The sequence below is a fragment of the Mixophyes fleayi genome, chromosome 6, assembly GCF_038048845.1.
Source record: "Mixophyes fleayi isolate aMixFle1 chromosome 6, aMixFle1.hap1, whole genome shotgun sequence".
Lineage (NCBI taxonomy): Eukaryota > Metazoa > Chordata > Amphibia > Anura > Limnodynastidae > Mixophyes > Mixophyes fleayi.
Genome location: NC_134407.1, coordinates 27,535,226 through 27,560,538, shown reverse-complemented (window position 1 = coordinate 27,560,538; position 25,313 = coordinate 27,535,226). Strand labels below are relative to the sequence as shown.

The 25,313-nt window shown below is 40.6% G+C and overlaps 2 protein-coding genes across 2 annotated transcripts in view; both read right to left on the bottom strand.

The window, feature by feature from the left end:
* Positions 1 to 13,924, bottom strand: part of LOC142160961 (alpha-2-macroglobulin-like protein 1) — a 118,054-nt gene extending 104,130 nt beyond the window's left edge. Inside the window, exons 1-6 of the mRNA XM_075216101.1 lie at positions 13,814 to 13,924; positions 11,648 to 11,831; positions 10,303 to 10,462; positions 8,723 to 8,775; positions 7,331 to 7,351; positions 6,643 to 6,799 (exon numbers count right to left, since the gene is read on the bottom strand). Coding sequence (XP_075072202.1) covers positions 6,643 to 6,799; positions 7,331 to 7,351; positions 8,723 to 8,775; positions 10,303 to 10,462; positions 11,648 to 11,831; positions 13,814 to 13,881 — 643 coding nt within the window. The 5' untranslated portion in view covers positions 13,882 to 13,924. The remainder of the gene's footprint in view (positions 1 to 6,642; positions 6,800 to 7,330; positions 7,352 to 8,722; positions 8,776 to 10,302; positions 10,463 to 11,647; positions 11,832 to 13,813) is intronic.
* Positions 1 to 25,313, bottom strand: part of LOC142160960 (alpha-2-macroglobulin-like protein 1) — a 224,636-nt gene that overhangs the window by 106,116 nt on the left and 93,207 nt on the right. The window lies entirely within an intron of this gene.

Here is a 25,313-nt window from a genome sequence, read left to right as displayed (position 1 = left end):
ATGCTCACGATTAGACATCCCACTGTTGGATGGACTCTCCACAGGGATTGTTGTCATTTGTGAATCAGAGCAAATATTCTCCTGTAATGCCTCACTGGTATCTTGCAGCTCAGCTTTGACGCGTAACAGTAGTTGTGCACCAATTGTAGCCTGGGTAACTTTTTGGGATCTGCCACTAATAGCCAAAGGTGAAGGCCTCATTCTCTCTTTGCCACTGCGTGTGTAGAATGGCATGCTTGCAATTTTTTTTTTATCGTCACTTAACTTTTGCTCAGTTACACTTCTTTTTCGCTTCAATACAGTAAATTTTTTTTTGGTTTTTGTTTTTTGCACTAATTTGAAAACACTCTGTTGTTTGACATCGCCTTGGCCAGATGACGTACTGGGAACACTAACATCAGGACTGGTGACAGAACCTGGTTGCTCATTTAGATCATATGTGGACTGCTTTGAATCCATTCTGAGCGCAAACCACTGAGGAGTGCTAAAAATTATTGAGTAGATACTGCTGACAGATATGACTTTTAACAGCCAGAAATATTAATGCACAATTAGGGAGGACACCCCAAAAACACTGAGGAGTGCTACAAATTATTGAGTAGATACTGCTGACAGATATGACTTTTGACAGCCAGAAATATTAATGCACAATTAGGGAGGACACCCCAAAAACACTGAGGAGTGCTACAAATTATTGAGTAGATACTGCTGACAGATATGACTTTTGACAGCCAGAAATATTAATGCACAATTAGGGAGGACACCCCAAAAACACTGAGGAGTGCTACAAATTATTGAGTAGATACTGCTGACAGATATGACTTTTGACAGCCAGAAATATTAATGCACAATTAGGGAGGACACCCCAAAAACACTGAGGAGTGCTACAAATTATTGAGTAGATACTGCTGACAGATATGACTTTTGACAGCCAGAAATATTAATGCACAATTAGGGAGGACACCCCAAAAACACTGAGGAGTGCTACAAATTATTGAGTAGATACTGCTGACAGATATGACTTTTGACAGCCAGAAATATTAATGCACAATTAGGGAGGACACCCCAAAAACACTGAGGAGTGCTACAAATTATTGAGTAGATACTGCTGACAGATATGACTTTTGACAGCCAGAAATATTAATGCACAATTAGGGAGGACACCCCAAAAACACTGAGGAGTGCTACAAATTATTGAGTAGATACTGCTGACAGATATGACTTTTGACAGCCAGAAATATTAATGCACAATTAGGGAGGACACCCCAAAAACACTGAGGAGTGCTACAAATTATTGAGTAGATACTGCTGACAGATATGACTTTTGACAGCCAGAAATATTAATGCACAATTAGGGAGGACACCCCAAAAACACTGAGGAGTGCTACAAATTATTGAGTAGATACTGCTGACAGATATGACTTTTGACAGCCAGAAATATTAATGCACAATTAGGGAGGACACCCCAAAAACACTGAGGAGTGCTACAAATTATTGAGTAGATACTGCTGACAGATATGACTTTTGACAGCCAGAAATATTAATGCACAATTAGGGAGGACACCCCAAAAACACTGAGGAGTGCTAAAAATTATTGAGTAGATACTGCTGACAGATATGACTTTTGACAGCCAGAAATATTAATGCACAATTAGGGAGGACACCCCAAAAACACTGAGGAGTGCTACAAATTATTGAGTAGATACTGCTGACAGATATGACTTTTGACAGCCAGAAATATTAATGCACAATTAGGGAGGACACCCCAAAAACACTGAGGAGTGCTAAAAATTATTGAGTAGATACTGCTGACAGATATGACTTTTGACAGCCAGAAATATTAATGCACAATTAGGGAGGACACCCCAAAAACACTGAGGTGTGCTACAAATTATTTAGTAGATAATGCTGACAGATATGACTTTTGACAGCCAGAAATATTAATGCACAATTATGGGGGACACCCCAAAAGCGCTGGGGAGTGCCAAATATGAAGAAAAAATAATAAACCTCTATCCTCCTCTCTGCACTAGCGATTTTGGTTAGAGCAATTGCAAGAACAATATGGTATTCTCTGTCCCTGCTCTAATTAGCCTATGACTACACCCTGCTCTCTCCCTCTGTCAAATGGCGATGGATTGCTGTGGAGGCGTGTATTTATAAAGTTGAAGTATCGCGAGAACCGAGTCCCGAGATCCGACGACGTCACAATGACGTTCGGCCTCGATTTGGATTCGGAATGGGCGGGAGAGTACCGAGCTGCTCAGCTCGGTACTCGGATACCCAAAGTTCGGGTGGGTTCGGTTCTCGGAGAACCGGACCCGCCCATCTCTAGTAATTACCCACTACAGGAGATTTGTTATTTTCATGTGTTTTCAGTGACCCATTTCAAAGGCTATTATTTTTTATTTATTTATGTGTTTTGATGTGTGTGTGATCCGGACCACTGTGTACCAATAAGCAGATTGGATGTGAGCAATAATATTGCTGTTAGATCTCTATTGCAGTGTTTTGTTTACATAACGCTGAGTTCCATATACCGTGCAATATTGATTAATGATACAATACATTGCTGAGCTGCATCTTGATAATACCGTTAATGGTGATTCTAACATATTGAGATTATCCTTGTAAATGTGGAAGTATTATTTATTTTAGGAGTTTCTGGTGTCATTTGCGTGTTTTATAGTTAGTATGGTGTCTATATTTGACAATATGTAATTTTATTTATGTAATAAATGTTATAAACTGTTGGACGAGCGCTTCCTTATATTTATACTTTATGTTTATTGTTTGGTCAGATCCAGATATCTGTCCGTAGGTAGCTGTGGTCCTCAGTTTTTTCCAGGAAATCAATTTAGATCACTTAGCGCCTGATATTGTTATTTCTTTATTTCATCCCCCAATGGCCTGAGAGATTAATTTTTCTAGGGGAGGACCGAATAATGCTGAGCCATTACATGGTAAGGCCTCCAAAGTCTTCTTGGATTCAGCATCCACCTCTCATGAGCTCAACCACAGAGTGCGTCTGCCCACCACTGCCAGGAGGAGGTCTGGCACAATCCTTGACCTGCATCAAGTACTGCATCCCCAAAAATTTGGCCGCCTCCTTAATGTGGTCAGCCAAGGAAGTCAGTTCAGCTCTAGGTGTTCCAGATTGACAGCCATCACTGAGGGAAGTTGTCCATTTTTCGATAGCCTTAATCACCCATGCTGTCACAGTCACAGGGCGGAGGGAAGCCCCGGGGGCCAAAAAAATAGATTTGAGAAATCCCTCACATGTCCTGTCCATGGCATTTTTCAGGTTTGCAGAACTGGGTAGTGGAATAATGGTGGATTTTGCCAAATGGAGCATCCATATTAGGGTGGTTTTCCCATGATACCACCCCTGATTCTGGAAAAGGATAACTGAGGTGCAACCCTCTGGGAATCAGATATCTACTGTCAGGTTTCAATCTGCCCACCCTGTCAAATCTCTGATAGTTGTGGAGAGGACAGGAAAGAAATTGTTTGCTTCTTTTTCTCTTAAAAAATAGAGACTTGAGAGATCACCTGTTCTTCCTCCAAAATGTCTAGTTCCTGTCTCACTGCTAGAATACGGTCCTCTACTCCTTGCGTGGTGGAAGAATCATCCTCCCAGGCAGATAACTCCTCTGTGTCTAAGTCTTCTACAAATTCGCCATCCTCCATAAGGGAGGCGTCAGTGTCAGACTCTTGCAGCTCTTGTGCCTGGGACTAAGCCTGGCATTTTAGCAGCCTTACCGCAGATACCTCTTGGACTCGCTGCAACACCTGTCCCGAGGAAAGGGCATCTGCAGATTGCAAAGTAAGTAGAGTTTTCCACACCTTCCCCAGATCTTATGCTGTCTCGCTTAAACTCCGCTATGGGGATTGCCAGTTCTCTGGCCCAGGCTGGATCCCGCATGCTATAAGTCTCCACAGATGAGCGCTGACCCTGGTCCTCAGCCTCGCAAGTCAGGCACAGGGCATCCTGGTCTAACCGTCCACATAGCAATTTAACTTGACACTTGGAACAGGTAAAATATGACGCCAAGCTATCACTGATAGTCCTGGGCTTGGAACTTGTCCCTCTTTCTGACATGGTAAAAGTGCAGAACTGAGAGAAAAACACAAACCAAATGCTGTATAGACAGTCTAACAGTATTTCACATACACTAATTTACAGTATCAGAATCTCAATAACACTGATAATTGTATACAACTAGTTTTTTAAAAAAAACATATAAACAGAGTATATTACATGAAATTGTGTGTGTGTGTGTGTGTGTGTGTGAGGTAGTACCCGCTACAGAAAAGTGAGCACTATACCTAAACAGTAAACCTATATTACACTCAATCAATCAAAAAATACAGACAGAATGATATACAGTATTCACTTAGCATGGGAGAGTGACAAGCACACATGCAGAAGGTTCCCCCAGGACAATAGTTAAAGGCACCGCAAAGTCTGGTGAGCAGTGAGAAATGCCGTTGCTCTGAGAGAAAACTAAAAAACGTTGCTCTAAGAGAAAAGCCCGGGAAGGGATGTCTGCTCCCACTAGAAGAACCTCCTTCTGATTGTAAAATGGTGCCTGAATAATGTTAAACACTGGTAGAAGCTGTGCCCAAGCAGAGCCCCCTGCCAGTAACACTGTCCCTCAATAAAATACCTGGCCTCCATCGCTGTCTGTCCTCAGCAGGCTTGAAGTGCACAGGTGTGGGCAGCTCCGTCTCAGCCCTGCTTTGAATGGGGGACTGGAGCTGCTGCTGCATGGTCCTGGCGCGGTCTGCATGCTTTCCTGGTACAGCGCAGGGTTCCCGCTCACTATTTGAGTGATCGGATAACCTTTCGGCTGGGATCCCTATAATCAGCATAATCGGAGGGGAAATGTGGCTAAAAGCGCTATGTGCACTCTGCCTCCCTGCTGCTAGCATTTAAAAGTTAATGAAATAAAATAAAACTAAGTAAGCTATAAATGTGCCTACTCCAGTGGCACTAAATAAAAAACTGATTATGTCCATCCGGAGGGGCATAGAGGGCATAGTGCCTAACTCCACACAGCACCCTCTATACCCCATGGTGAGCAGTGTCCCCCAACTGTCTCTGCAAGAGAAACATACATTTTCCTAAGAAGCACTGTGGTCAGGGTTGCCAACTCTGAAATGAAAAACAAGCAACCGCTTAGTGAAAAACAAGCCCAAAACAAGCCCAAAAAGGTCCTAAAAAGCCCAAAAAAAAGCCCAACTTACAGGGGACCGTCCTTTTCTATAATACTAATTTCTACTCTGAATCTCCATTTAGAACACCTTTATAAACACAAGAGGACACATTTATACACTGATATGGCAAATGAAAAAGCATATGCTGTAATTTAGGACACTGGTATGTCTATCCCACACAGCCCCATGATATAACAGTATAAGCAGTCTTCTGACATGAGCAGCTTACTGAATGGGAGAGTAGGGTGTTATATAGCAGTGTTACCTGCTATAAGTGCAGCGATCGTGTGTCTTTCACAGCACTTATCTCAGTAGGTTGCTGTAGATCCGTCTTCCTGGGATTTATAACATGTCCTCCTCTGACTCCGCCCACCCACAAAGCGCCACTTCATTGGAGGAATTTTCTGCACAACCCATCTCCGAAAAAAAAAAAAACTGCACCAAAGAATGCACCAATCACAAAATGGTAACAGAGGAAAAAAAAACCCATAAAACGATTATGCAGCCTGAGAACTTGGAGAACGTGTCCAAGCCCAAAAACAAGCTACCCGCCGCAGTGACAAAAACCCCTCAACTTCACAAAAAAAGAAGCCCAATTCCGCTTGTTATAAGCGAAATTGGCAACTATGACTGTGGTGACAGCATTACATAGATCTGTTTATACAAATATTTTTTATAGGAGTTTATAAATATTTTTGTGTAGCATTGCTCTTATAAATACCATTATAAATATACCTTACCATATTGCTTTAATGAAATTATGTCAGATTTACTCTTTGACTTACTTCTTTTTTTTTAATGTCTTAATTTATGGAAGTTTTGAGGTTTAACATTTGATTTACTTTTTTTTTTTTTTAAATCCAGTATTTTTATTAAAATTTTTTTAAGATATAAACATACTAAACAACAAAAAGAAAAACAATTGCATACATATCGGAATTAAATGACGGAATTTACAAGATTACATTAAAGCATAATAATAATAAATGTGCTATATTCATTCAGGATCATACATCGAAAATGCTTATACATAAGTATGTTACACATGCAGGGTTTATTACTTGGACTCAGATACTTATTATAAGAACTGCGGTAGCCATACATTTAAGTAGATAGAGCATCTGTACTAGATGACATAGGATAGAATGGAGACTCTAACCATCTGTACCATATATTCTCAAATTCCTTCAGAGCCTGTCTGCTAGTATAAACAAATCTCTCATGCCTTATGGTGGTATTGACCAGTGCCTTCAAATTTTTAACCGTGGGACTCGTCGGAGCCAACCACAGCCTCGCTATACAGACCTTAGCCAACATCAATAACTGTGAAATGTACATTTTTGTCAGTTTATTAACTTTCCCCTTCAATCGGAGCCCAAATTATTTTATACCAAATTTGATTTACTTTTAACTGCAACTCACCATATTCAGAGACAGTAAATTCTTTTGCACATCCACCTGGTATGTTAATTGTATATTCTCCAAGAGATAGTTCTTTTGCCAAATGGAAGCTAAAATCAGCAATCCCATGGTTAGGGGACACATTCAGCCACTGTGCAATACGGTTGCTATTTGGGTCCTGTGGACAAACAGAGTAATGGTGGAATTGTTATCCTTGTGGAAATATAATTCAATATCTCACTATAAATTCTAAAAGTTTGATCATGGGACACTCAGTGGGACCTTCATTTGCATTAGACCTTACATGGATTCTGTTAAAGGAATTAGCTTTTAAACAAATCATCTAACTTACTTCTCAGCTGCAAGAAAATATTTAACATATCACCAGCATTTGCCCCTCTACAGCAATGAATAAGTGTAGTAAGAGTTTGTACAGCAAATAAAATGTTGAAGTGAGTGAATATTACATTTGATTAAGTATGAGATTTTTTTTCCTGGAAAGCATTTGGGATAAAATGTAGTACATAAAAGCCTTTATACTGCAGTATACAGAATAAAAATAAACCAGTAAATAAAAGCAAAAATTAATATAATCCTGTTTTATGGACCTAATTATGTCAATTAAAATCTAAAGTTCCTGTTCTTCAATCTGCATAAGTGGTTGGTTTAAAATATAATTATTTACAGAAAGAGTTAATGTAATACTTGCCTTTAGCTCGGCCAGGGCATACTGAAAACAAACAAAAAATAAAGAAAACGGTTAAATGAAAATGTTATTTTAATTAATATCTGTTATTGGATACATGCAGTTGAGCAAACAGTATAACAAAGCATAATGCTATCATCTAATATAGTTCTGGAGTTAAAAGCACCTAAATACTTCTGCTCTATCTAAATTTAAAGGTATAAGAGGCTCATTATGGGTCAGATTTATTAGGAGACTCATACTGAGCGCAATGTGTGCTTGTGCTAAAACACACGTAAATTGGGTATCTGTATGCCCAGATTCAACAAGGAGGGGATGTGAAGATACGTGTGGTGATGAATACGGGTGTATGTCTTCTCTACTAGACAATACACTACAGGATACGTCTAATAAATATGTGGAAAATAAACCTCACAAAGGAACACACAGAAAAAAATAACTATTCAGTGATTTCACCTATTTATGATATAGGCATTAATGTTAAAACCTTAAAAAATAAAAAAAGTGTTTTTCCCCCCATGAAAGACATTTATTAGGATGTTATGAATGTCTACTGTATATAAAATATTTTTTTACAATTGCTCCTGATTGCAAACACATGTTATAGCATGCACACACAGCTGTCATCACTAGTAATCGGCACTTAGACTAGACCTGTAGCTCTGAAAAATGAGAGATATGCCCAGAGCTTGATTTGAATGCTGCACTCGCTTGAGTTTGGCACAACCTTACTGTACATTGACTACAGCCATCTGTGCTTCCCCACCCTGAAATTGTAGGCTATAGTAAGTGTATGATGTGCTTGAAGATGAATTAAATGTTGCTGGGCTTATCTACTTTCATTGCTAAATTATTGTGACTGGTTTCAGCCTGGTTGGTCTAAATTACTACGAATGTGAAATCTTGTCTCCTGATTCTTCTAAATACTGGGAACATCTGGCTCCATGTGATGTGTGATCATGGCTTTATATAATCATAATTGTCCCTTTAATTCTTTTATGTTAGATTTGTGTTAAATTTGATTTGATATTTTTATATAAAGCAGCATTGCAAAAATATTGAAAAATATTTGGATTATGATTTGGGTGACTTTTGTTTTGTTTAAATATAGCAATGTTTGAACTGGTTTTGTTCCACTTAATTCTCTTGTACTGGGTAGAATTCCTAATCCTAGACATATGGAACTTTGTGTAGTCTGATTTGTTTCCTGAGTATCTGTTACTGGTAGAGATAGACCAAAGTATATTTTTATTTCAAAATGTTACTTTTTTCATCTTTGTCTACTTTTTGATCATCGTCTTCTCCTCTATTCCCGTATTGTCCTTTGCTCTGTGTTCAGTGATGAACAGGAAACTTCTACTTGTATTTTCATGATGTGTAACAAGAAAGTCTCACCGTTTTCTTTGCTGCGTGGAAATTGTGGTCCACAGCTACCAACCGGAACCTCACTGAAATCATTAAAAAAATATGTCAGGAAAAATATCTATACTTATTTCAGAATGAAAATAATTATAGAACTCAATGAAATAAACAATCTATATGAACTAAGAAATCTGCTACAAGTCTTCATCCAAAACACCTTAAGCACAACGCAGTTGTTAACAGTTTACTAGTGGTGGTTGAGACATATGAATGATAGCACATCACCTGCAATTGACTGTACAATGCAATAACTTGCTGGTGCAAAGTAGTGAAGAGCAAAATGTGCATCTAGTTTTACTTTTAAAAAGTCCAATGCAGCAGGAAATGGCTTAAAAGAGATGTAAGAAATTTAGATAAAGCAAGAAAAGCAAGAAAAGAAATGTAACTTGCCAACAATCTAATGCTGGGGTCACTTTGAGACTGACATCCATGGTGTGTTCCTGTGAGTAGCTGAGTACTCTTAAGGTGGCCCAAGGAGAATATGCGATGAAGCTAAATAGTTGGAGCACCGTTGTCTCCTGCAACCCAGCTGCACAATTTAGGGGGGTTTTCAGTTGGCCAGAACCCCCCATCCCCAATGCTCAAACCATCACGTCCAGTAACCGGAGGTATTCCCACAGTTCAGCTGTCCCAGTAATGTCATATGTGCCTGTCTCTCTTCCTCTGTCACCCCATGTATATTTCGCTCTGCCACCCCCCCTTTGCAATTGTGTGTCTTGAGCATTACATTGTAGGTGCCTGACATTTCTTTCTTCCAGTTTATGTGTCTGTCTCCTTTTGTCCTCTCATTTCATCTGTGCCCCGATGCACACTTAGGAGGAGTTACCCCCTTGATCTGAAATCACCACATCCTGATATCACCCACTACTCAGAATGTTTAGGCTGTCAGTGGTTGCAGAGAGCTCAGTGAGATGGAAGGGGCAAGTGTATGGCTTCATCCTCATCACGTGACGAAGCCCGAGTGTGACATATCAGAGTTGGAGCTACTTATTCTCCCCACAGCACAGATGTCTGCAAGCAGACAGCATTTTTGGGAAGAGATGAGTGACTGTTAGTAATGTTGTAAACTATTTAGAGACGCTTTATCAATAGGCCCCCTACTCAAGCTACAAGTGGGATTGTTTGTAGCTCCAAATTATACTAAATATATAGGGCTTTCAGTTCCAATTATGTGAAATAAAATAGACTAAAGTTTAAAAAATAGACTACGTTTATTTTATTTTTTTAAAAAACGAAATATATTTAAAAATTTTAATTCATTAAAAAGTGCTTTATTCAAAGAATATTTTTTTTTTATTTTTTTTTTAGATGTATCTGTTATTACTAGTACAGGCATTGCAGAGGTTTCAGTACCACCACAACACATTTGGAAACACCAATCCTGCAACTGGTGACATCAGTGTTGTACTCCTTTACTTATCTGAACTGAATAAATCAGAGTTGTCCTTAGAAACAATATTGGTCTTTGCAAAGACAAGTGCTACAGAGGAGAACAATGAGTTATCTCACAATATAGCTCACCACATTACTGACCATGTCCAGTCCAGTCTTACCTGTGTCACCCGGCTTGTATGTGGCTCTATCAGTCTGGATGAGGCACACATCAAATCCTTTCAATATTGCAATCTTCTTCTTCTCATTGACATTTATATGTTCCCCTTGTGCAGATACATGGAAATGCCAGAATATCCATTCTTCTTCTACCCCAGGGGCCTAGTGAGAAATGACAAAATTCTTAGCAATTAATAATTGGCCAAGTGGAGCTTATAACATGACTGAGAAATTGTTTACAACTATTCAATTTTAAATAGCATATTTCCTTTAATTGACCTGTGGGTTGTGGATTAAGTATGTACTATAGTAATTATAATATATTAAGGTATTAATTATTGTATTCAAAGTTTAACATCCTCCTGAATTATTATATATGCCACGCATTTGCATTCAAATGATGTGTTAAGAACTTATATCCTACACTAAACTTATTAGTGATAATGTACATATATATATATATATATATATATATATATATATATATATATATATATGTATATATTAAAATGTGGGAAGGTGTGAACAGAGAGCTCCTGTTATTTATTTTCATATTGGTCTACTTAGGAAGTATATTTGTTCTATATTTTTACATATCTGCCCCATTTAATATGAATATATACAGCCCTAACTCTTGTATGAGTTTTAATTTTCTCATGCCCTTTAGCATTGTGGGAAAAGAAGTTCTTAGGAGATGGCTAGAGCATTTCCTATATATTTGAATGTTTTGAATCATAAAGATGATGAGGGCTATAAATATTCTTCAATAGTATTAACAGAGATGTTGGTTTTGTTTGTAAAATTACCAGCAATCCCAAATAAATTTTTCACATTCTTAAACCATAGTAAAAGTTCTGGGTTGGGTAAGGATATGATCCTGAAAAACAAGATCATGAGGTAAATGTATTACTAGCGAGTCTAGCAAATCAACGATATTCGGTGACTTTGCCGGTATTATTTTAAATGGCAATGTGTTTAAAGGCAAAACTTTAAAGGCTAGTTAAGACATTTAGGGGTATATTTACTAAACTGCGGGTTTGGAAAAGTGGAGATGTTGCCTATGGCAACCAATCAGATTCCAGCTGTCATTTTGTAGAATGCACTAAATAAATGAAAGCTAGAATCTGATTGGTTGCCATAGGCAACATCTCCACTTTTTCAATCCCGCCGCTTAGTAAATCTAGCCCTTACTCTTTGTTGTGAAAGATAGTTCATTTTTTTAAAGTTTTTAAATGAAATTCAATTTACAGTGTATTATTAAATTTTAATATTGTTACTAAGTTAAAAGTATTTCTGGTATAATGTGTGCTGTCAAACACACATTTCAAACGACACATTTCTACTCACCTGGAAGGAGAAGCAGTTGGAATAATTAGCAGTGTCTATTTTATGCTCTACAACAGCTAGAACTTGTTCATCTTTATGCAGGTCCAATTTAAGGTTAACCACCCCCTCCAGATCAAGGAAGATGACGCAGGCTTTCACCAGGGATCCCTGCACTGACTGTGCAGGAACTGTGATCAAATAGTGACTACAAGAACACAATACACAAGAAGACCAAGAAACATGTAAAACACAGGTTGAAGCTAAATGCAACAGAAATTAATTTATGTATGTCCAATTTGTTTTTTATTTCTGCAACAATTGAGTTTGAAAGTAAACTACTGTAGATATGCGTTGTCAATGTGAATATTCAGCTGTAGGGGCTGTGTTTCATGAGCATGGAAACCTGTGTTTCTTCTGTTTAGAGCAGGGGACATAGTAACATGAAAAATCTGCATGTTGTCCTTTTAATAAAAAACATAAAAATTAAAACCAGAAAAAACTTTATTTATGTAATTGCCACTGACAGTAGATAGGTGTATTTATTAGACAATTTGGCAACAGTCCTTGATATTAGGAATTTTGTTTTTCCTGTTGCGTGATATTACTAAACACTAAGGGGGGGGTCATATTATCAATTTAATTTATGAGCTTGTGTGTCTAATTCTGTACTATATAAATGGATTAGCATTGTAAAATGCAGTGGATTAAATAAAGAAGAAAATCAGCATCCTGTGATTTACAAACTTGAAAGGTCACATTTTAAGATGTCAAATGAAAAAGTGCATATTCAGAAGTCAAATGTTTGTAAGTTTTTTCCAAATAAGTGCAGGCCCAGATTATTTGAAGGAGTTGAGCGGATAAAGGCACCCCTTGGTTAGTGGGGGTAAGGTGCACAAGTGGTCACAGATTTGTATAGGAGCAAAAAAATAATTGTATTGTGTGCAGGACAAGATTATTTAAATGATCTGGGGAGAGTGGGCTTTTAGGAAAGTATTTATCAAGCACAGCTCTTTCCAGGATTTTTCTGAATGGTCAATGGTGCATTTCTAACAAAATAATAAAAACACATAATAGTAGCATAAGTAGTATAATATCCCCTCTCTAAACTGAGCAGCATTTTAGGAGAAATACATGAATTAACGAAGGGAGTGGTCCTAAAGTGGTAGTAGGTTGGACTTTATAGTGATCTTTAAATTTTTTCCACCTCACACATTTTCAGATGGAACCTCAAACCAGTTAATATAGATGTATCACCATTACATTAGTGCCGCCGGCAGCCTTAGAACACAGAAAGGGGGCGGGGCCTAAATTGCCCCCCTAAAATTGCCCGGGGTAGGACAAATGTCTGGGTCCGCCCCTGAGTGGGGGTGATATATTAGTGGGGGTGATACACTAGGGTGGTGATATATTAGTGTGGGGTTCTACATTAGTGGGGGTGATACATTAGTGGGGTGATATATTAGTGGGGGTAATACATTAGTGGGGATGATATATTAGTGGGGGTGATACACTAGGTGGGGTGATATATTAGTGCGGGGTGATACATTAGTGGGGGTGATACATTAGTGGGGGTAATACATTTGTGAGGGTGATTCACTAGTGGGGGTGATACATCAGTGGTGTAATACATCAGTGGGGCAATACATTAGTGGGGGTGATACATTAGTGGGGGTGATACATTAGCGGTGGTGATACATTTGTGGGGGTGATACATTAGTGGGGGTGATACATTAATGATGGTTATACATTACAGAGGGTGATGGTTCCAGACACAATGCAATGGCTGGACAGCTAGAAAGGCTATTATGCACACTTGTGTAGGTAAAGATATAATATGTGTACACATTTGCTGTAGATTATAAGTGATTCTTAAAGTGTCTGGAGGAAGTAACCATTAAAATGTGGGAAGAGTGATGTGCCCTTATAGTTATACTGTGCAAAACAGTGAGAACATAAACATCTAAAATATATGTGCTGCCCACCATCACTTTTCTGATTTGCACAGTAAATGATAATGCATAATAATGTGGTGTCAGTACCTGGCAAAAATTAAGTTTATCTAAACAGGGCATTCAGGGGGAAAGGTAATATATTATTAAAGATGTAATACCTTCATGAATTATACATATATATGACTGACATTGTATTTTATAATACAAAAGATACATTTCCAACAATAACTCTTACGGTTCTGAAGCTGATATAAATGCTGAGCTGTAGATGGCCAGGCAGAGGGTCACCAGGAGAAGCTGCATGTTGGGTCACAAGTCACCTCCACCGAAATTGTGTTTCTGCTGTGTTATATATTATCTGCTGCCCGCCTCCTGGCTGAAGATATTTGAGGACATTAAACTTCTGTGGAAGACACTTGGCTGAATAACAAGATTTCAGCACTAACCAATGACCTCTTATCTTCTGTGTAGGCTGTGTTAATGGATGAGGGCCACAGTACACAGACAATGCAGTGTAAGCTCTTTTTTCTAGATGGTTTACTTTGAATTAGTTTCAGATATTATGAAACACAGAGTAAGAATTGTGGCACAACCATTAGTGACAAAACTCATGTAACAAAATGTTCAATCTAAATAAAATTAAAATTAAAAGAAGTCCAAATTGATGTAGTAAAGAGATATTCAAGATTATGTGGCAGGAAAATCTTCTCCAATTGTGTGTCCCAGATATAAGTAAAAAAACACAATAATGTAATATTGTTTGATTAAAAAGAGAAACAAAACATCCAGTGCCAAAAAGGAGAAACAGTACTCCTCCAAGTCAAAAAAGTCCTCCCAACATACTTTGCTGAAGGGTATTTTGTAATACCATTCTACACAAAAACACCAGTCATCATTATAAGATTGTAAGCTTGCGAGCAGGGCCTTCTCACCTCTTTGTTTGTTTTACCCAGTTTGTTTATTAGTTTACTATGTTTGTCCCCAATTGTAAAGCGCTACGGAATATGCTGGCGCTATATAAATAAATGATGATGATGATGATGACTAGGGGACAAATATATCAAGCTGCGATTTGACATTTTTGCTAATTTCTCGTGCGAGTTTAACCTCTTCAGGGATACTGGCTAGGTTATTTTTCATTGCAATACTTTTTGAAGTTTCAATATATATTTATAACTAAACCATTCAATATAATCAATAATAAAATCTATTTACAGATGAGGCATTTACAATTTTGATTGAGACACATTCACAAATATTCAACAATTTGCAACAGTAAAGTGGTGTATTTTTTCAACATAATATAAGTAAAATTTTGTGCAATAAAAAACAGATACGAACTTTAGATATGTTAAGGAATTGTGATTGTATTCATCTAACTGTCTTTTTGTATTGTGTCTATTCAATTCAATGTAAATAGTAAATGTCCACATTTGTGGACATTTAGCGCTCGTGGGTATTTTTGTGTCAGTGTATCTTCGATATGTATTTTTTGTGCCTGTGCATCTGACTGCTGGCACCTATTGTTGACAGCACTCCCGCTCTGTGGAGCGAGTCTCCATTTCTTTACCAAAAAAGGGGGAAGGCCTTTCAACTCTAATGTGGAAACACCACCAGAAAAAGAAAAAAAGTTGTCAGAAGGTTGTACCTGAAAGAAGACTGAATGGATTTAGACATTATCCAAAAAAAATAACACAAAAAAATCTTAAAAATCCTCCATGATGTCATGAAAACTGCACCAGATGCACTCGCCAGCAGTAACAGTAAAGTGGTGTATTTTTTCAACATAATATAATTTAAATTTTGTGCAATAAAGAACAGATACGAACTTTAGATATGTTAAGGAATTGTGATTGTATTCATCTAACTGTCTTTCTGAATTGTGTCTGTTCAATTCAATTCGAGTTTATAGAAGATCACCAGTAAAGTGTTTTTTTCAAAATCGCCATTCTCAAAATTGCTAGAAATCGCAATCAAGTTTTGCCAATCTAGCAATACAAGTCGCCATATGTATGGAGCTGTGATTTTGCAAACTCACCCAGGATTGATATGAAAATCACAATCATCATCATCATCATTTATTTATTTATATAGCACCAACATATTCCGTAGCGCTTTATAATTGGGGACAAACATAGTAAACTAATAAACAAACTGGGTAAAACAGACAAAGAGGTGAGAAGGCCCTGCTCGCAAGCTTACAATCTATGGGACAATGGGAGTTTGACACATGAGGCTAAGGCTAAGTCTACATTTTGCATTTTGGCCCAGCCAGGCTGTACAGGTAATAGTGACTCATAAGCTAAATGATCCTGTCACATAACAACGCTGGTCAGGGGGTAGTTGTCTTGTGTGAAATTGTGTAACGGGTGGTAATAGGGTAAGGTAGTGAGGTTAAGAGGGTGGTTGAGGTATATTATAAGCTTGTCTGAAGAGGTGGGTTTTCAGAGAACGCTTGAAAGTTTGTAGACCAGAGGATAGTCTTATTGTGCGAGGGAGAGAATTCCATAGGGTGGGTGCAGCCCGAAAAAAGTCCTGTAACAGGGAATGCGAGGATGTAATGAGGGTGGATGAGAAACGCATATCTTGTGCAGAACTGAGTTGCTGAGTTGGGAGATATTTTGAAACAAGAGAGGAGATGTATGTTGGTGCAGCTTTTTCTATGACCTTGTAGGTTAGTAAAAGTATTTTATATTGGAAAACAGGCAGCCAGTGTAGAGACATACAGAGTGATTCAACAGATGAATAACGTTTTGCAAGGAAAATCAATTTTCCGCAGCATGCAAAATAGATTGTAGGGGTTTGAGTCTGTTTTGGGGAATTGCAATAGTCAATGCGGGAGATGAGAAGTGCATGCATTAATTTTGCAGTCTCTTGCGTGAGATATGTGCGAATTCTGGAAATGTTCTTTAGATGTATGTAATATGATTTAAATATAGAGTCAATGTGGGGAACAAAGGATAGGTGTGAGTCAAGGAGTACACCTAGGCAGCGAGCTTGTGGGGTGAGATTTATGGTCATGTTATCAACAGAGATAAAAATGTCAGGTATGCTCTTGTTGGTGGGTGGGAATATTATTAACTCTGTTTTAGAAAGATTAAGTTTGAGTTGGCGAGAGGACATCCAAGATGATATGGCAGAAAGACAGTCAGTTACACGGCACAACACAGATGTCGAGAGATCAGGAGAGGATAGATAAATTTGGGTATCAACCGCATAGAGATGATACTGAAATCCAAAGGAACTTATTATATTTCCAAGAGAAGCGGTATAGATAGAGAACAACAGAGGACCTAGCACTGAGCCTTGCGGTACTCTGACTGATAAAGGAAGCGGAGCAGAGGTGGCCCCAGAGACAGTAACAGTGAAGGAGCGATTAGAAAGGTAGGATGAGAACCAGGATAGAACAGTGTCTTGAAGACTTAGGGATTGCAGCGTTTGTATGAGAAGAGATTGGTTAACGGTGTCAAATGCAGCCGAGATATCCAGGAGAATTAGGAGAGAGTAATGGCGTTTTGTTTTAGCAGTGATCAGATCATTGATAACCTTAGTCAACGCAGTCTCTGTGGAGTGTTGAGAACGAAAGCCAGACTGAAGAGGATCCAACAGGTTATTTGCGGAAAGGAAGCGTGTGAGGCAAGTGTAGATAAGTCTCTCTAGAAGCTTGGAGGGGCACGGAAGCTGAGAGATGGGACGGCAATTTGAGAGAGAGTTCAGGTTGGAATCTTGTTTTTTTTTAGAATAGGAGTAATCACTACGTGCTTGTATAGTGATCGAAAGATGCCAGTAGAGAGTGAGAGATTACAGATCTTAGAGGTGAAATGAGCACAGGAGACAGGGATCTACCAATTTGTGAGGGAATAGGTTCAAGAAGACAGGAGGTAGAGTAGGAAGATAAGAAGAGAGTAGAAATATCCTCTTCATTTGTGGGGTGAAATGAAGAGAGGGAGTCAGAGAGTAGCGGGAAGGAACTGAGCTGATTGCTTGTCGAGAAAGAGGATACCATTTCTAGTCTGATCTTATCAATCTTGTCCTTGAAGTAGAAAGCAAGATCCTGGGCACTGATAGTAGATGGAGGGTTCGGGGTGGGAAGATCGAGAAGAGATTTAAATGAATTGAAAAGGCGTTTGGGGTTAGAAGCCTGAGCATAGATAAGAGATTGGAAATATGTTTGTTTTTCAGTGTCCAGAGCATTTTGATAGGAGCGGTAGACAGAAGTATATGTGAAGAAATCATTAGAGGTGCGAGATTTACGCCAGTGACGTTCTGCTTTACGGGAAAGTTTTGAAGATTTGCATTGCTGTAGTGTGCTACGGTTGACATCGAAGTCGCCGTGTAGTATGTAGTGTCGCTGGAGCCACTTGATCAAGGGCTGCTGCTAAGGTTTGGTGAAAATGAGGTACTGCCATCTCAGGGGAGGAGAATGTAGAGATAGGGGAGAGAAGATGTTTGAGAGAGGTGGAAAATTGTTGAAGATTAATAGAATTAAGTTTTCTGCGGGTATGAGGAGACTTGGTAAGGTTAGACAGCAGAGAGGTTAGAGCAGTGGGGGTGATTGTGTAGCTGATAAGGTGATGATCCGAGAGGGGAAAGGGTGTGTTAAGAAAATTAGAAACTGAGCATAGTCTAGAGAAAACAAGATCAAGGCAGTGGCCATTCTGATGAGTAGATGATTCAATCCACTGGGAGAGGTCAAGTGAGGAGGTTAGAGAGAGTAGTTTGGAAGCAGCTTTGGAAAGTGGGTTATCAATAGGGATGTTGAAATCACCCATGATGATGGTGGGGATGTCAGAATATAAGATGTGAGGGAGCCATGTGGAGAAATCCTCAATAAATTGTTGGTGTGTTCCAGGGGGACGATAGATCACAGCAACACGTAGAGAGAATGGATTAAAAATGCGAATAGCATGTACTTCAAAAGATGTGAACGTGAGTGATGGGACATTTGGTAGAACTGTGAACGTGCACTGTGGGGAGAGAAGTAGTCCAACCCCACTTCCTTGTCTGCCTTCAGGTCTGGAGGTATGGGTGAGATGGAGGCCACCTGTTAGGAACCCCAACAGCCAGCGCCACAAAACCCGGAGTCTACTCAGAAGTCTGGTTTTCGCTGGAGCCCCTAGTGGTGGGGACAGACGTGGCCGCAGACAGCTGAGGGTCGTGAGTTGTGTACTGACTGGGGAGAACCCAGCGATAGCGTATAGGAGCAATTAGCAGAGTGAAATCCAGGCAAAGGTTGAGGGCCGGCAGCAGACAGAATATCCAGTAAACAAAACCGAGGTCAGAGGTCACAGGCAAAACAGCAGCGTAGGAGTCCAGGCAAAAATTTCAAGGGGCACAGACAATCAAATGTAGTCGGGTATCAGGCAGAGGTCGGCAACAATAATCAAATCCAGTTGTAAGAGGGAACAAGGAACACAGCAGGCTAGTATGCAGCAAAGCAGGAACTATAACCGGCAGGGGAGGATTGCCCCTCCCTGCCTTATAAATGCAAGCTGGCCAATGATGGAAGACTGGGGGCATGTCTAGTATTTAGCCACCTGGCTAAGGTTTGATTAGCGCGCGCGCCCGGCTCCCCTGAATGCCGGGACGCAGCGCTGCAGCTCACTAGTGTCCCGACCGTTGCCTTGGCAACAGCCGGGACAATGCGGAAATGACGTCCCAGTCGTCATGACGACGGCCAGGACGTGAAGAGAGAGGAGGAAGCGAGTCGTGGCGGCTCCGGGCTCGTGACAGTACCCCCCCTTGAGGAGGGGTCAAGGAACTCCGACAACCCGGTTTTCTGGGAAATTTTTTAAAGAATTCAACAAGCAGCTTGTCAGAGTGTAGATTCCTTTGTGGCACCCAGGACCGCTCCTCAGGGCCATACCCCTTCCAATGAACGAGACTTTCTTTGAGTCCAAGATTTTCTCGACCTCAAATTCTCAATGTCTATCGATGGATACGGGCTGAGGTTTAGAAGGTCGTTGTTGTCTGAACTTCCTGAAAGAGAGAACGGGTTTCAACAAGGAGCAGTGGAATGTGTTGAGTATTTTTAATGATTCTGGAAGCTTCAACCTGAAAGACACCGGGTTAATTTGTTTCAGGATAGAAAAAGGACCGATAAACTTGGGCCCTAATTTTTTGCACGGTTGGCGGAGTTTGATGTTCCGGGTCGACAACCACACAAAATCCCCAACCTTAAAGGAACAGGCGGAACGGTGAAGATCGGCAAAGACCTTGGACTCGGAGTAAGGTTTGATGTACCATCTTCCAGATTCTTCTGAGCCGGGTGGCCGTGGACCTAGGTTCAAGAGATTTATCAGTAGACAAGGAGGACAATGAATTGGTTCTGGGGTGATACCCGAGATTGCAGAAGAACGTAGAATGTTGGGATGATGAATGCCATGCGTTGTTGTAGGCGAATTCAGCCCATGGAAGAAGGTCCACCCAGTTGTTGTGGCTTTTGGAAATACATAAACGCAGGTATTGCTTTAGCGATTGGTTCACTCTTTCAGTCTGTCCGTTTGACTGTGGATGGTAGGCAGATGACAGACTAAGATTAATACCCAGCAGGGAGCAAAATGACCTCCAGAAGGCTGCTATGAACTGAGAGCCTCGATCCGATACTATATTTTCAGGAAGGCCATGGATTCTGAATATGTGTTTAATGAATAATAAAGCTAGAGTGCGTGCTGAAGGTATTTTAGTCAACAGAATGAAGTGAGTCATTTTACTGAACCTATCTACAGTAACCCATATGGTGTTGCACCTCGAGGAAGGAGGTAAGTCAACGATAAAATCCATGGTCAAGTGGGTCCAAGGTCTGACTGGAACTGGCAAAGGTAACAATAGCCCGGTAGGTGATCTCTGAGGAACCTTGTTTATAGAGCACAGATCACAAGATAATATGTATTCCTTGATATCCACAGACATAGACGGCTAACATACAACCCGGGAAATGATTTCAGTGGTCTTGGCAATACCAGGATGTCCAGAAGACTGGTTGTCATGACATTCTGATAGAACTGCTTTTCTGAGGTGGATAGGCACAAACAGTTTGCCTGTAGGGGTTTCAGGAGGTGCTTGTGGTTGAGCTTGTAGAAGAATTTTTCCCAAATCCTGAGTGAAGGCAATCAATACAGATGAGGCTGGAACAATAGGACACGGCTCTGAGACAGGAGTCTGGTAGGAGACAAAGCTACGAGATAGGGCATCCGCCCTAAGGTTCTTCGAGCCAGGTCGGAAGGTGATAATGAAACAGAAATGGGAGAAGAAGAGGGACCACCGTGCTTGTCTAGAATTCAACCTTTTAGCTGATTCGATGTAAGACAAATTCTTATGATCAGTGTATATTGTGACAACATGCCTTGCTCCTTCAAGCCAGTGGCGCCACTCTTCCAAAGCCCACTTGATGGCCAGTAACTCTCGATTGCCCACATCATAATGTTCCTCAGCGGCAGAAAATCTTCGGGACAAATAAGCACAGGGATGAAGGCGATGGTCCTCCGGGTTTTTTTGAGAGAGCACAGCTCCTACTCCTACATCAGAAGCGTCAACTTCAACGGTAAATGGAAGATCAGGATTAGGATGTTTCAGAAGAGGAGCAGACACGAAAGCACGTTTTAAGGCTTCAAAGGCAGATACTGCGGCAGGCGGCCAAACATTCGGATCAGCTCCCTTGCGAGTCAGAGCCGTAATGGGAGCAACAAGGATGGAAAAAGAACTAATAAATTTCCTGTAATAGTTAGCGAATCCTAGGAACCTTTGGATGGCCTTAAGATTCGAGGGTTGCACCCAGTCGAGGATAGCCTGTACTTTTGCCGGAACCATAGCAAAGCCATCAGGAGAATTAACATATCCCAGAAAAGAGACTTTAACAACTTCAAATTCACATTTTTCTAATTTGGCATACAGGTGATGATGACGGATTCTCAGAAGTACTTTCCGCACATGCTCTCGATGTTGTTTTAAGGAGCGGGAGTAAATCAGTATATCATCCAAATAGACAACTACAAAGGAGCCCAAGAACTCTCGAAGAACATCATTAATCAAGTCTTGAAAGACTGCTGGAGCGTTGCTGAGGCCGAAGGGCATGACGAGATATTCATAGTGACCTGATTGTGTATTAAAGGCCGTTTTCCATTCGTCGCCACTTCGGATTCGTATCAGATTGTATGCACCACGCAGATCAATCTTAGAATAAATTTTTGCTCCTTTAAGTTGGTCGAAGATGACTGAGATAAGTGGCAAAGGAGATGGAGGCCACCTGTTAGGAACCCCAACAGCCAGCGCCACAAAACCCGGAGTCTACTCAGAAGTCTGGTTTTCGCTGGAGCCCCTAGTGGTGGGGACAGACTTGGCTGCAGACAGCTGAGGGTCGTGAGTTGTGCACTGACTGGGGAGGACCCAGCGATAGCGTATAGGAGCAATTAGCAGAGTGAAATCCAGGCAAGGGTCGAGGTCAGAGGTCACAGGCAAAACAGCAGCGTAGGAGTCCGGGTAAAAAGATCAAGGGGCACAGGCAATCAAACGTAGTCGGGTATCAGGCAGAGGTCGGCAACAATAATCAAATCCAGTAGTAAGAGGGAACAAGGAACAAAGCAGGCTAGTATGCAGCAAAGCAGGAACTATAACCGGCAGGGGAGGATTGCCCCTCCCTGCCTTATAAATGCAAGCTGGCCAATGATGGGAGACTGGGGGCATGTTTAGTATTTAGCCACCTGGCTAAGGTTCGATTAGCGCTCGCGCCCGGCTATAACTGTGCATTTTCAAACACTTTGTGAGAAAATTCACTAATACCCCATTCATACTGCACCAAAATCCCGGGTTTTTGCCGGGGCGAGCTCAAACGACTCGGGTCTTGGTGCAGTATGAATGGTACAAGTCAAAAATTACGGGTCTAAAAACCCGGGTCTTCAACCCGGGATTTATCGAGGGGTAATTCCCGGGTCGGACCCGGGTTGCCTGCACTATGAATGGTGCAACCCGGGTTTTTCAACCCGGGTTGCACAGAAAACAAGCTGATTGGCTGTCTGCCTGTCTCTGGAGGATGATGATCACCACCCACTTTTGCATCATCTTTATGCGTCAAAAAACCAGTCACCTTTCAATGACATCACCATTTTTCAGCCAATGAAAACTGCTCTGGTGATGACTCCCACAAATTGCCAGGGCACAGACTTGTGCAGTATGAATGGGGTCAACCCGGGAAATTCCCGGGTCCGAGGTGCAGTATGAATGGTGTTTCTCAGCTGGGACGCTCCGAGCCCCGGCAAAAACCCGGCTTGAAAAACCCAGGATATTGCCGGAGCGGCAGTATGAAAGCGGTATTAGTGTAGAAAACACACACATATGTCACCCCATAGACTGAAGCTAAGATGTAGCCAGGCTAATTTAGGAAAACTCTACAGCTGTGCTAATTGGTCAGCTAATAAAAGTAAAAGAAAACATTTGTTTAATAGGCTAGAGGAGGCCAGATACCTATCATAAATTAGGCATCAATAAAATACTCTGGCCAACCTAAGTTAGAACAGATAACAAATTCCTATAACATACTTTTTGAACACACAGTTGCAGGGATGAGATACACAGATTAATGTTCAGAATAGCAGAAGCATGGATGGACATACTTTTTAAATACACAGTTGCAGGGATGAGATACACAGATTAATGTTTAGAATAGCAGAAGCATGGATGGACATACTTCAATTTAAACATGCTGCTTTTGATAGACGAGATTAACAAACATATCACTTTTACACTGCTGCTAAATGTTAGTATAACAGGAGACATAATGCAAGTTTAAGTTAATCATGATTTCTGGTTTAGAGGGGCAAAAATATTTATTAATTATCTTCCAGTGGACACATTATGTTAAGAATAAATAAGTGGCCCACATTTCTGTAATGATTTCATGTTTGTTTGTTTTTTATTTTTTTTATTATATTATAGTGGCTTACTATTTCCTTACCAGTGGGGCAATAATTATTTGTTTATGATGTGGCAACACTTAATATTTTCAGCAGAGGACACCTTTTAAAGTACATACTTGTGACACTACAACATGCTGCTTTATATAGACGTGATTAGCAAACACATCAGCCATTGGTCTATGCAGGCTAATGAGGACTATAAAAAGGAACCCAAATGCCCATTTATCTGGGGTGTTTGAAAATGGGGTTGATAGGAATTTTTTCGTTGCGTGTTTTGGAGCAACATCAGATTTTGGAGTCAGTACCGAGAGCAAGCGAGAGCAGAACATCCTCAGCACCAGGCTCCTCTAAGGCTGTGCAGGCCACATGGTTTTTTTTTGTGTGTGTGTTTGGATTGGGTTTTTAGTGGTGTTTTAATCATCTAAATGTATCTATGTTTCATTCTAGGTGACTCAGGATATAGGTGACAATCCTGGTTAATGACACCTCTGTTGTATCCACAGTCTCCTGCCCAACACAGATATAATGAGCGACAAACAGCCACTAGAGGGGTGATAGAACGATTCTTTGGTCTGTTGAAGTCCACATTCAGGTGCCTTGATATATCTGGTAGTGTGCTTCTATATGCCCATAATCTATAATCAATGCTTACAAAATAGAAGTTGGGCAGTACAGTGGCCTAGTGGTTAGCCCTTCTGCCTCACAGCACTGGGGTCATGAGTTTGATTCCCGACCATGGCCTTATCTGTGTGGAGTTTGTATGTTCTCCCTGTGTTTGCGTGGGTTTCCTCCGGGTGCTCTGCTTTCCTCTCACACTCCAAAAGCATACTGCTAGGTTAATTGGCTGCTATCAAAATTGACCCTAGTGTCTGTCTGTCTCCCTCTCTGTCTGTTTGTGTCTGTGTGTGAGTGTGTGTCTATATTAGGTAATTTAGACTGTAAGCTCCAATGGGGCAGGGACTGATGTGAATGAGTTCTCTGTACAGCGCTGCGGAATTAGTGGCGCTTTATAAATAAATGATGATGATGATGATGAATAAACGGGTTAGAAAACAGTATTAGGATGCATAAGAGTTACAAATTAGGTTGTTTTTCAGTTATTCTACTGGTACTCAAGTTATATGAAGAAACAAACATATAACCCTCTCTCACTGGTCTAGGAAGCTAGAAAACTCAGAGAGGAGAGTCAGAATCGACAGCTTAGACTTAGCAGTGTGCCTGCTTAATATATCTTCCCTACAAAATGTCCGCCAGAGCTCCAGTTCACGGCAGGAAGTGCTTAGTGGGTGGGTGGAGAAAAGGAACTATCTGTCTGCCACCTCCCCCAGACTCAATTAAAAATATGGCTATCAAATACTCTGCTGGCGCACACCTTACATTAAAGTGCCCAGGTGTGTGCGCTGCAGTTACAGTCAACTTGCCTCCTCATGAGTGCGAGCGCTGCCTTGCCCCCTTTCTGCTTATTGGCAGGGGCTTGACGGCATATGACTCGGTCAGGGAGGAGAGGCTGCTACAGCTTCCTCCTCCGGCCGTTAGCTCTACAGCGGCCAAAAATTATGTGGTAAAATACCTATTATCACTGACCCTAATGGTCTTTGTGTGCCCCAATCTGCTCATCTGTATAGGGGATGCCTGCATAGGTGCTTAGTAAGAGTGCTAAGCATCTACTTACCAACCGCGGGACCCGGAGTGAGCAGATCATAAGTCTTTACTCACTCCCCTGGGTCTTGGTTTGAGTCCTGCGAAGCACCTGTAGGGAAGAAAAAATAAAAACATGAATAATCTATAACTAACACAGTATAGGCAGGAGCCTATACTGAAGTG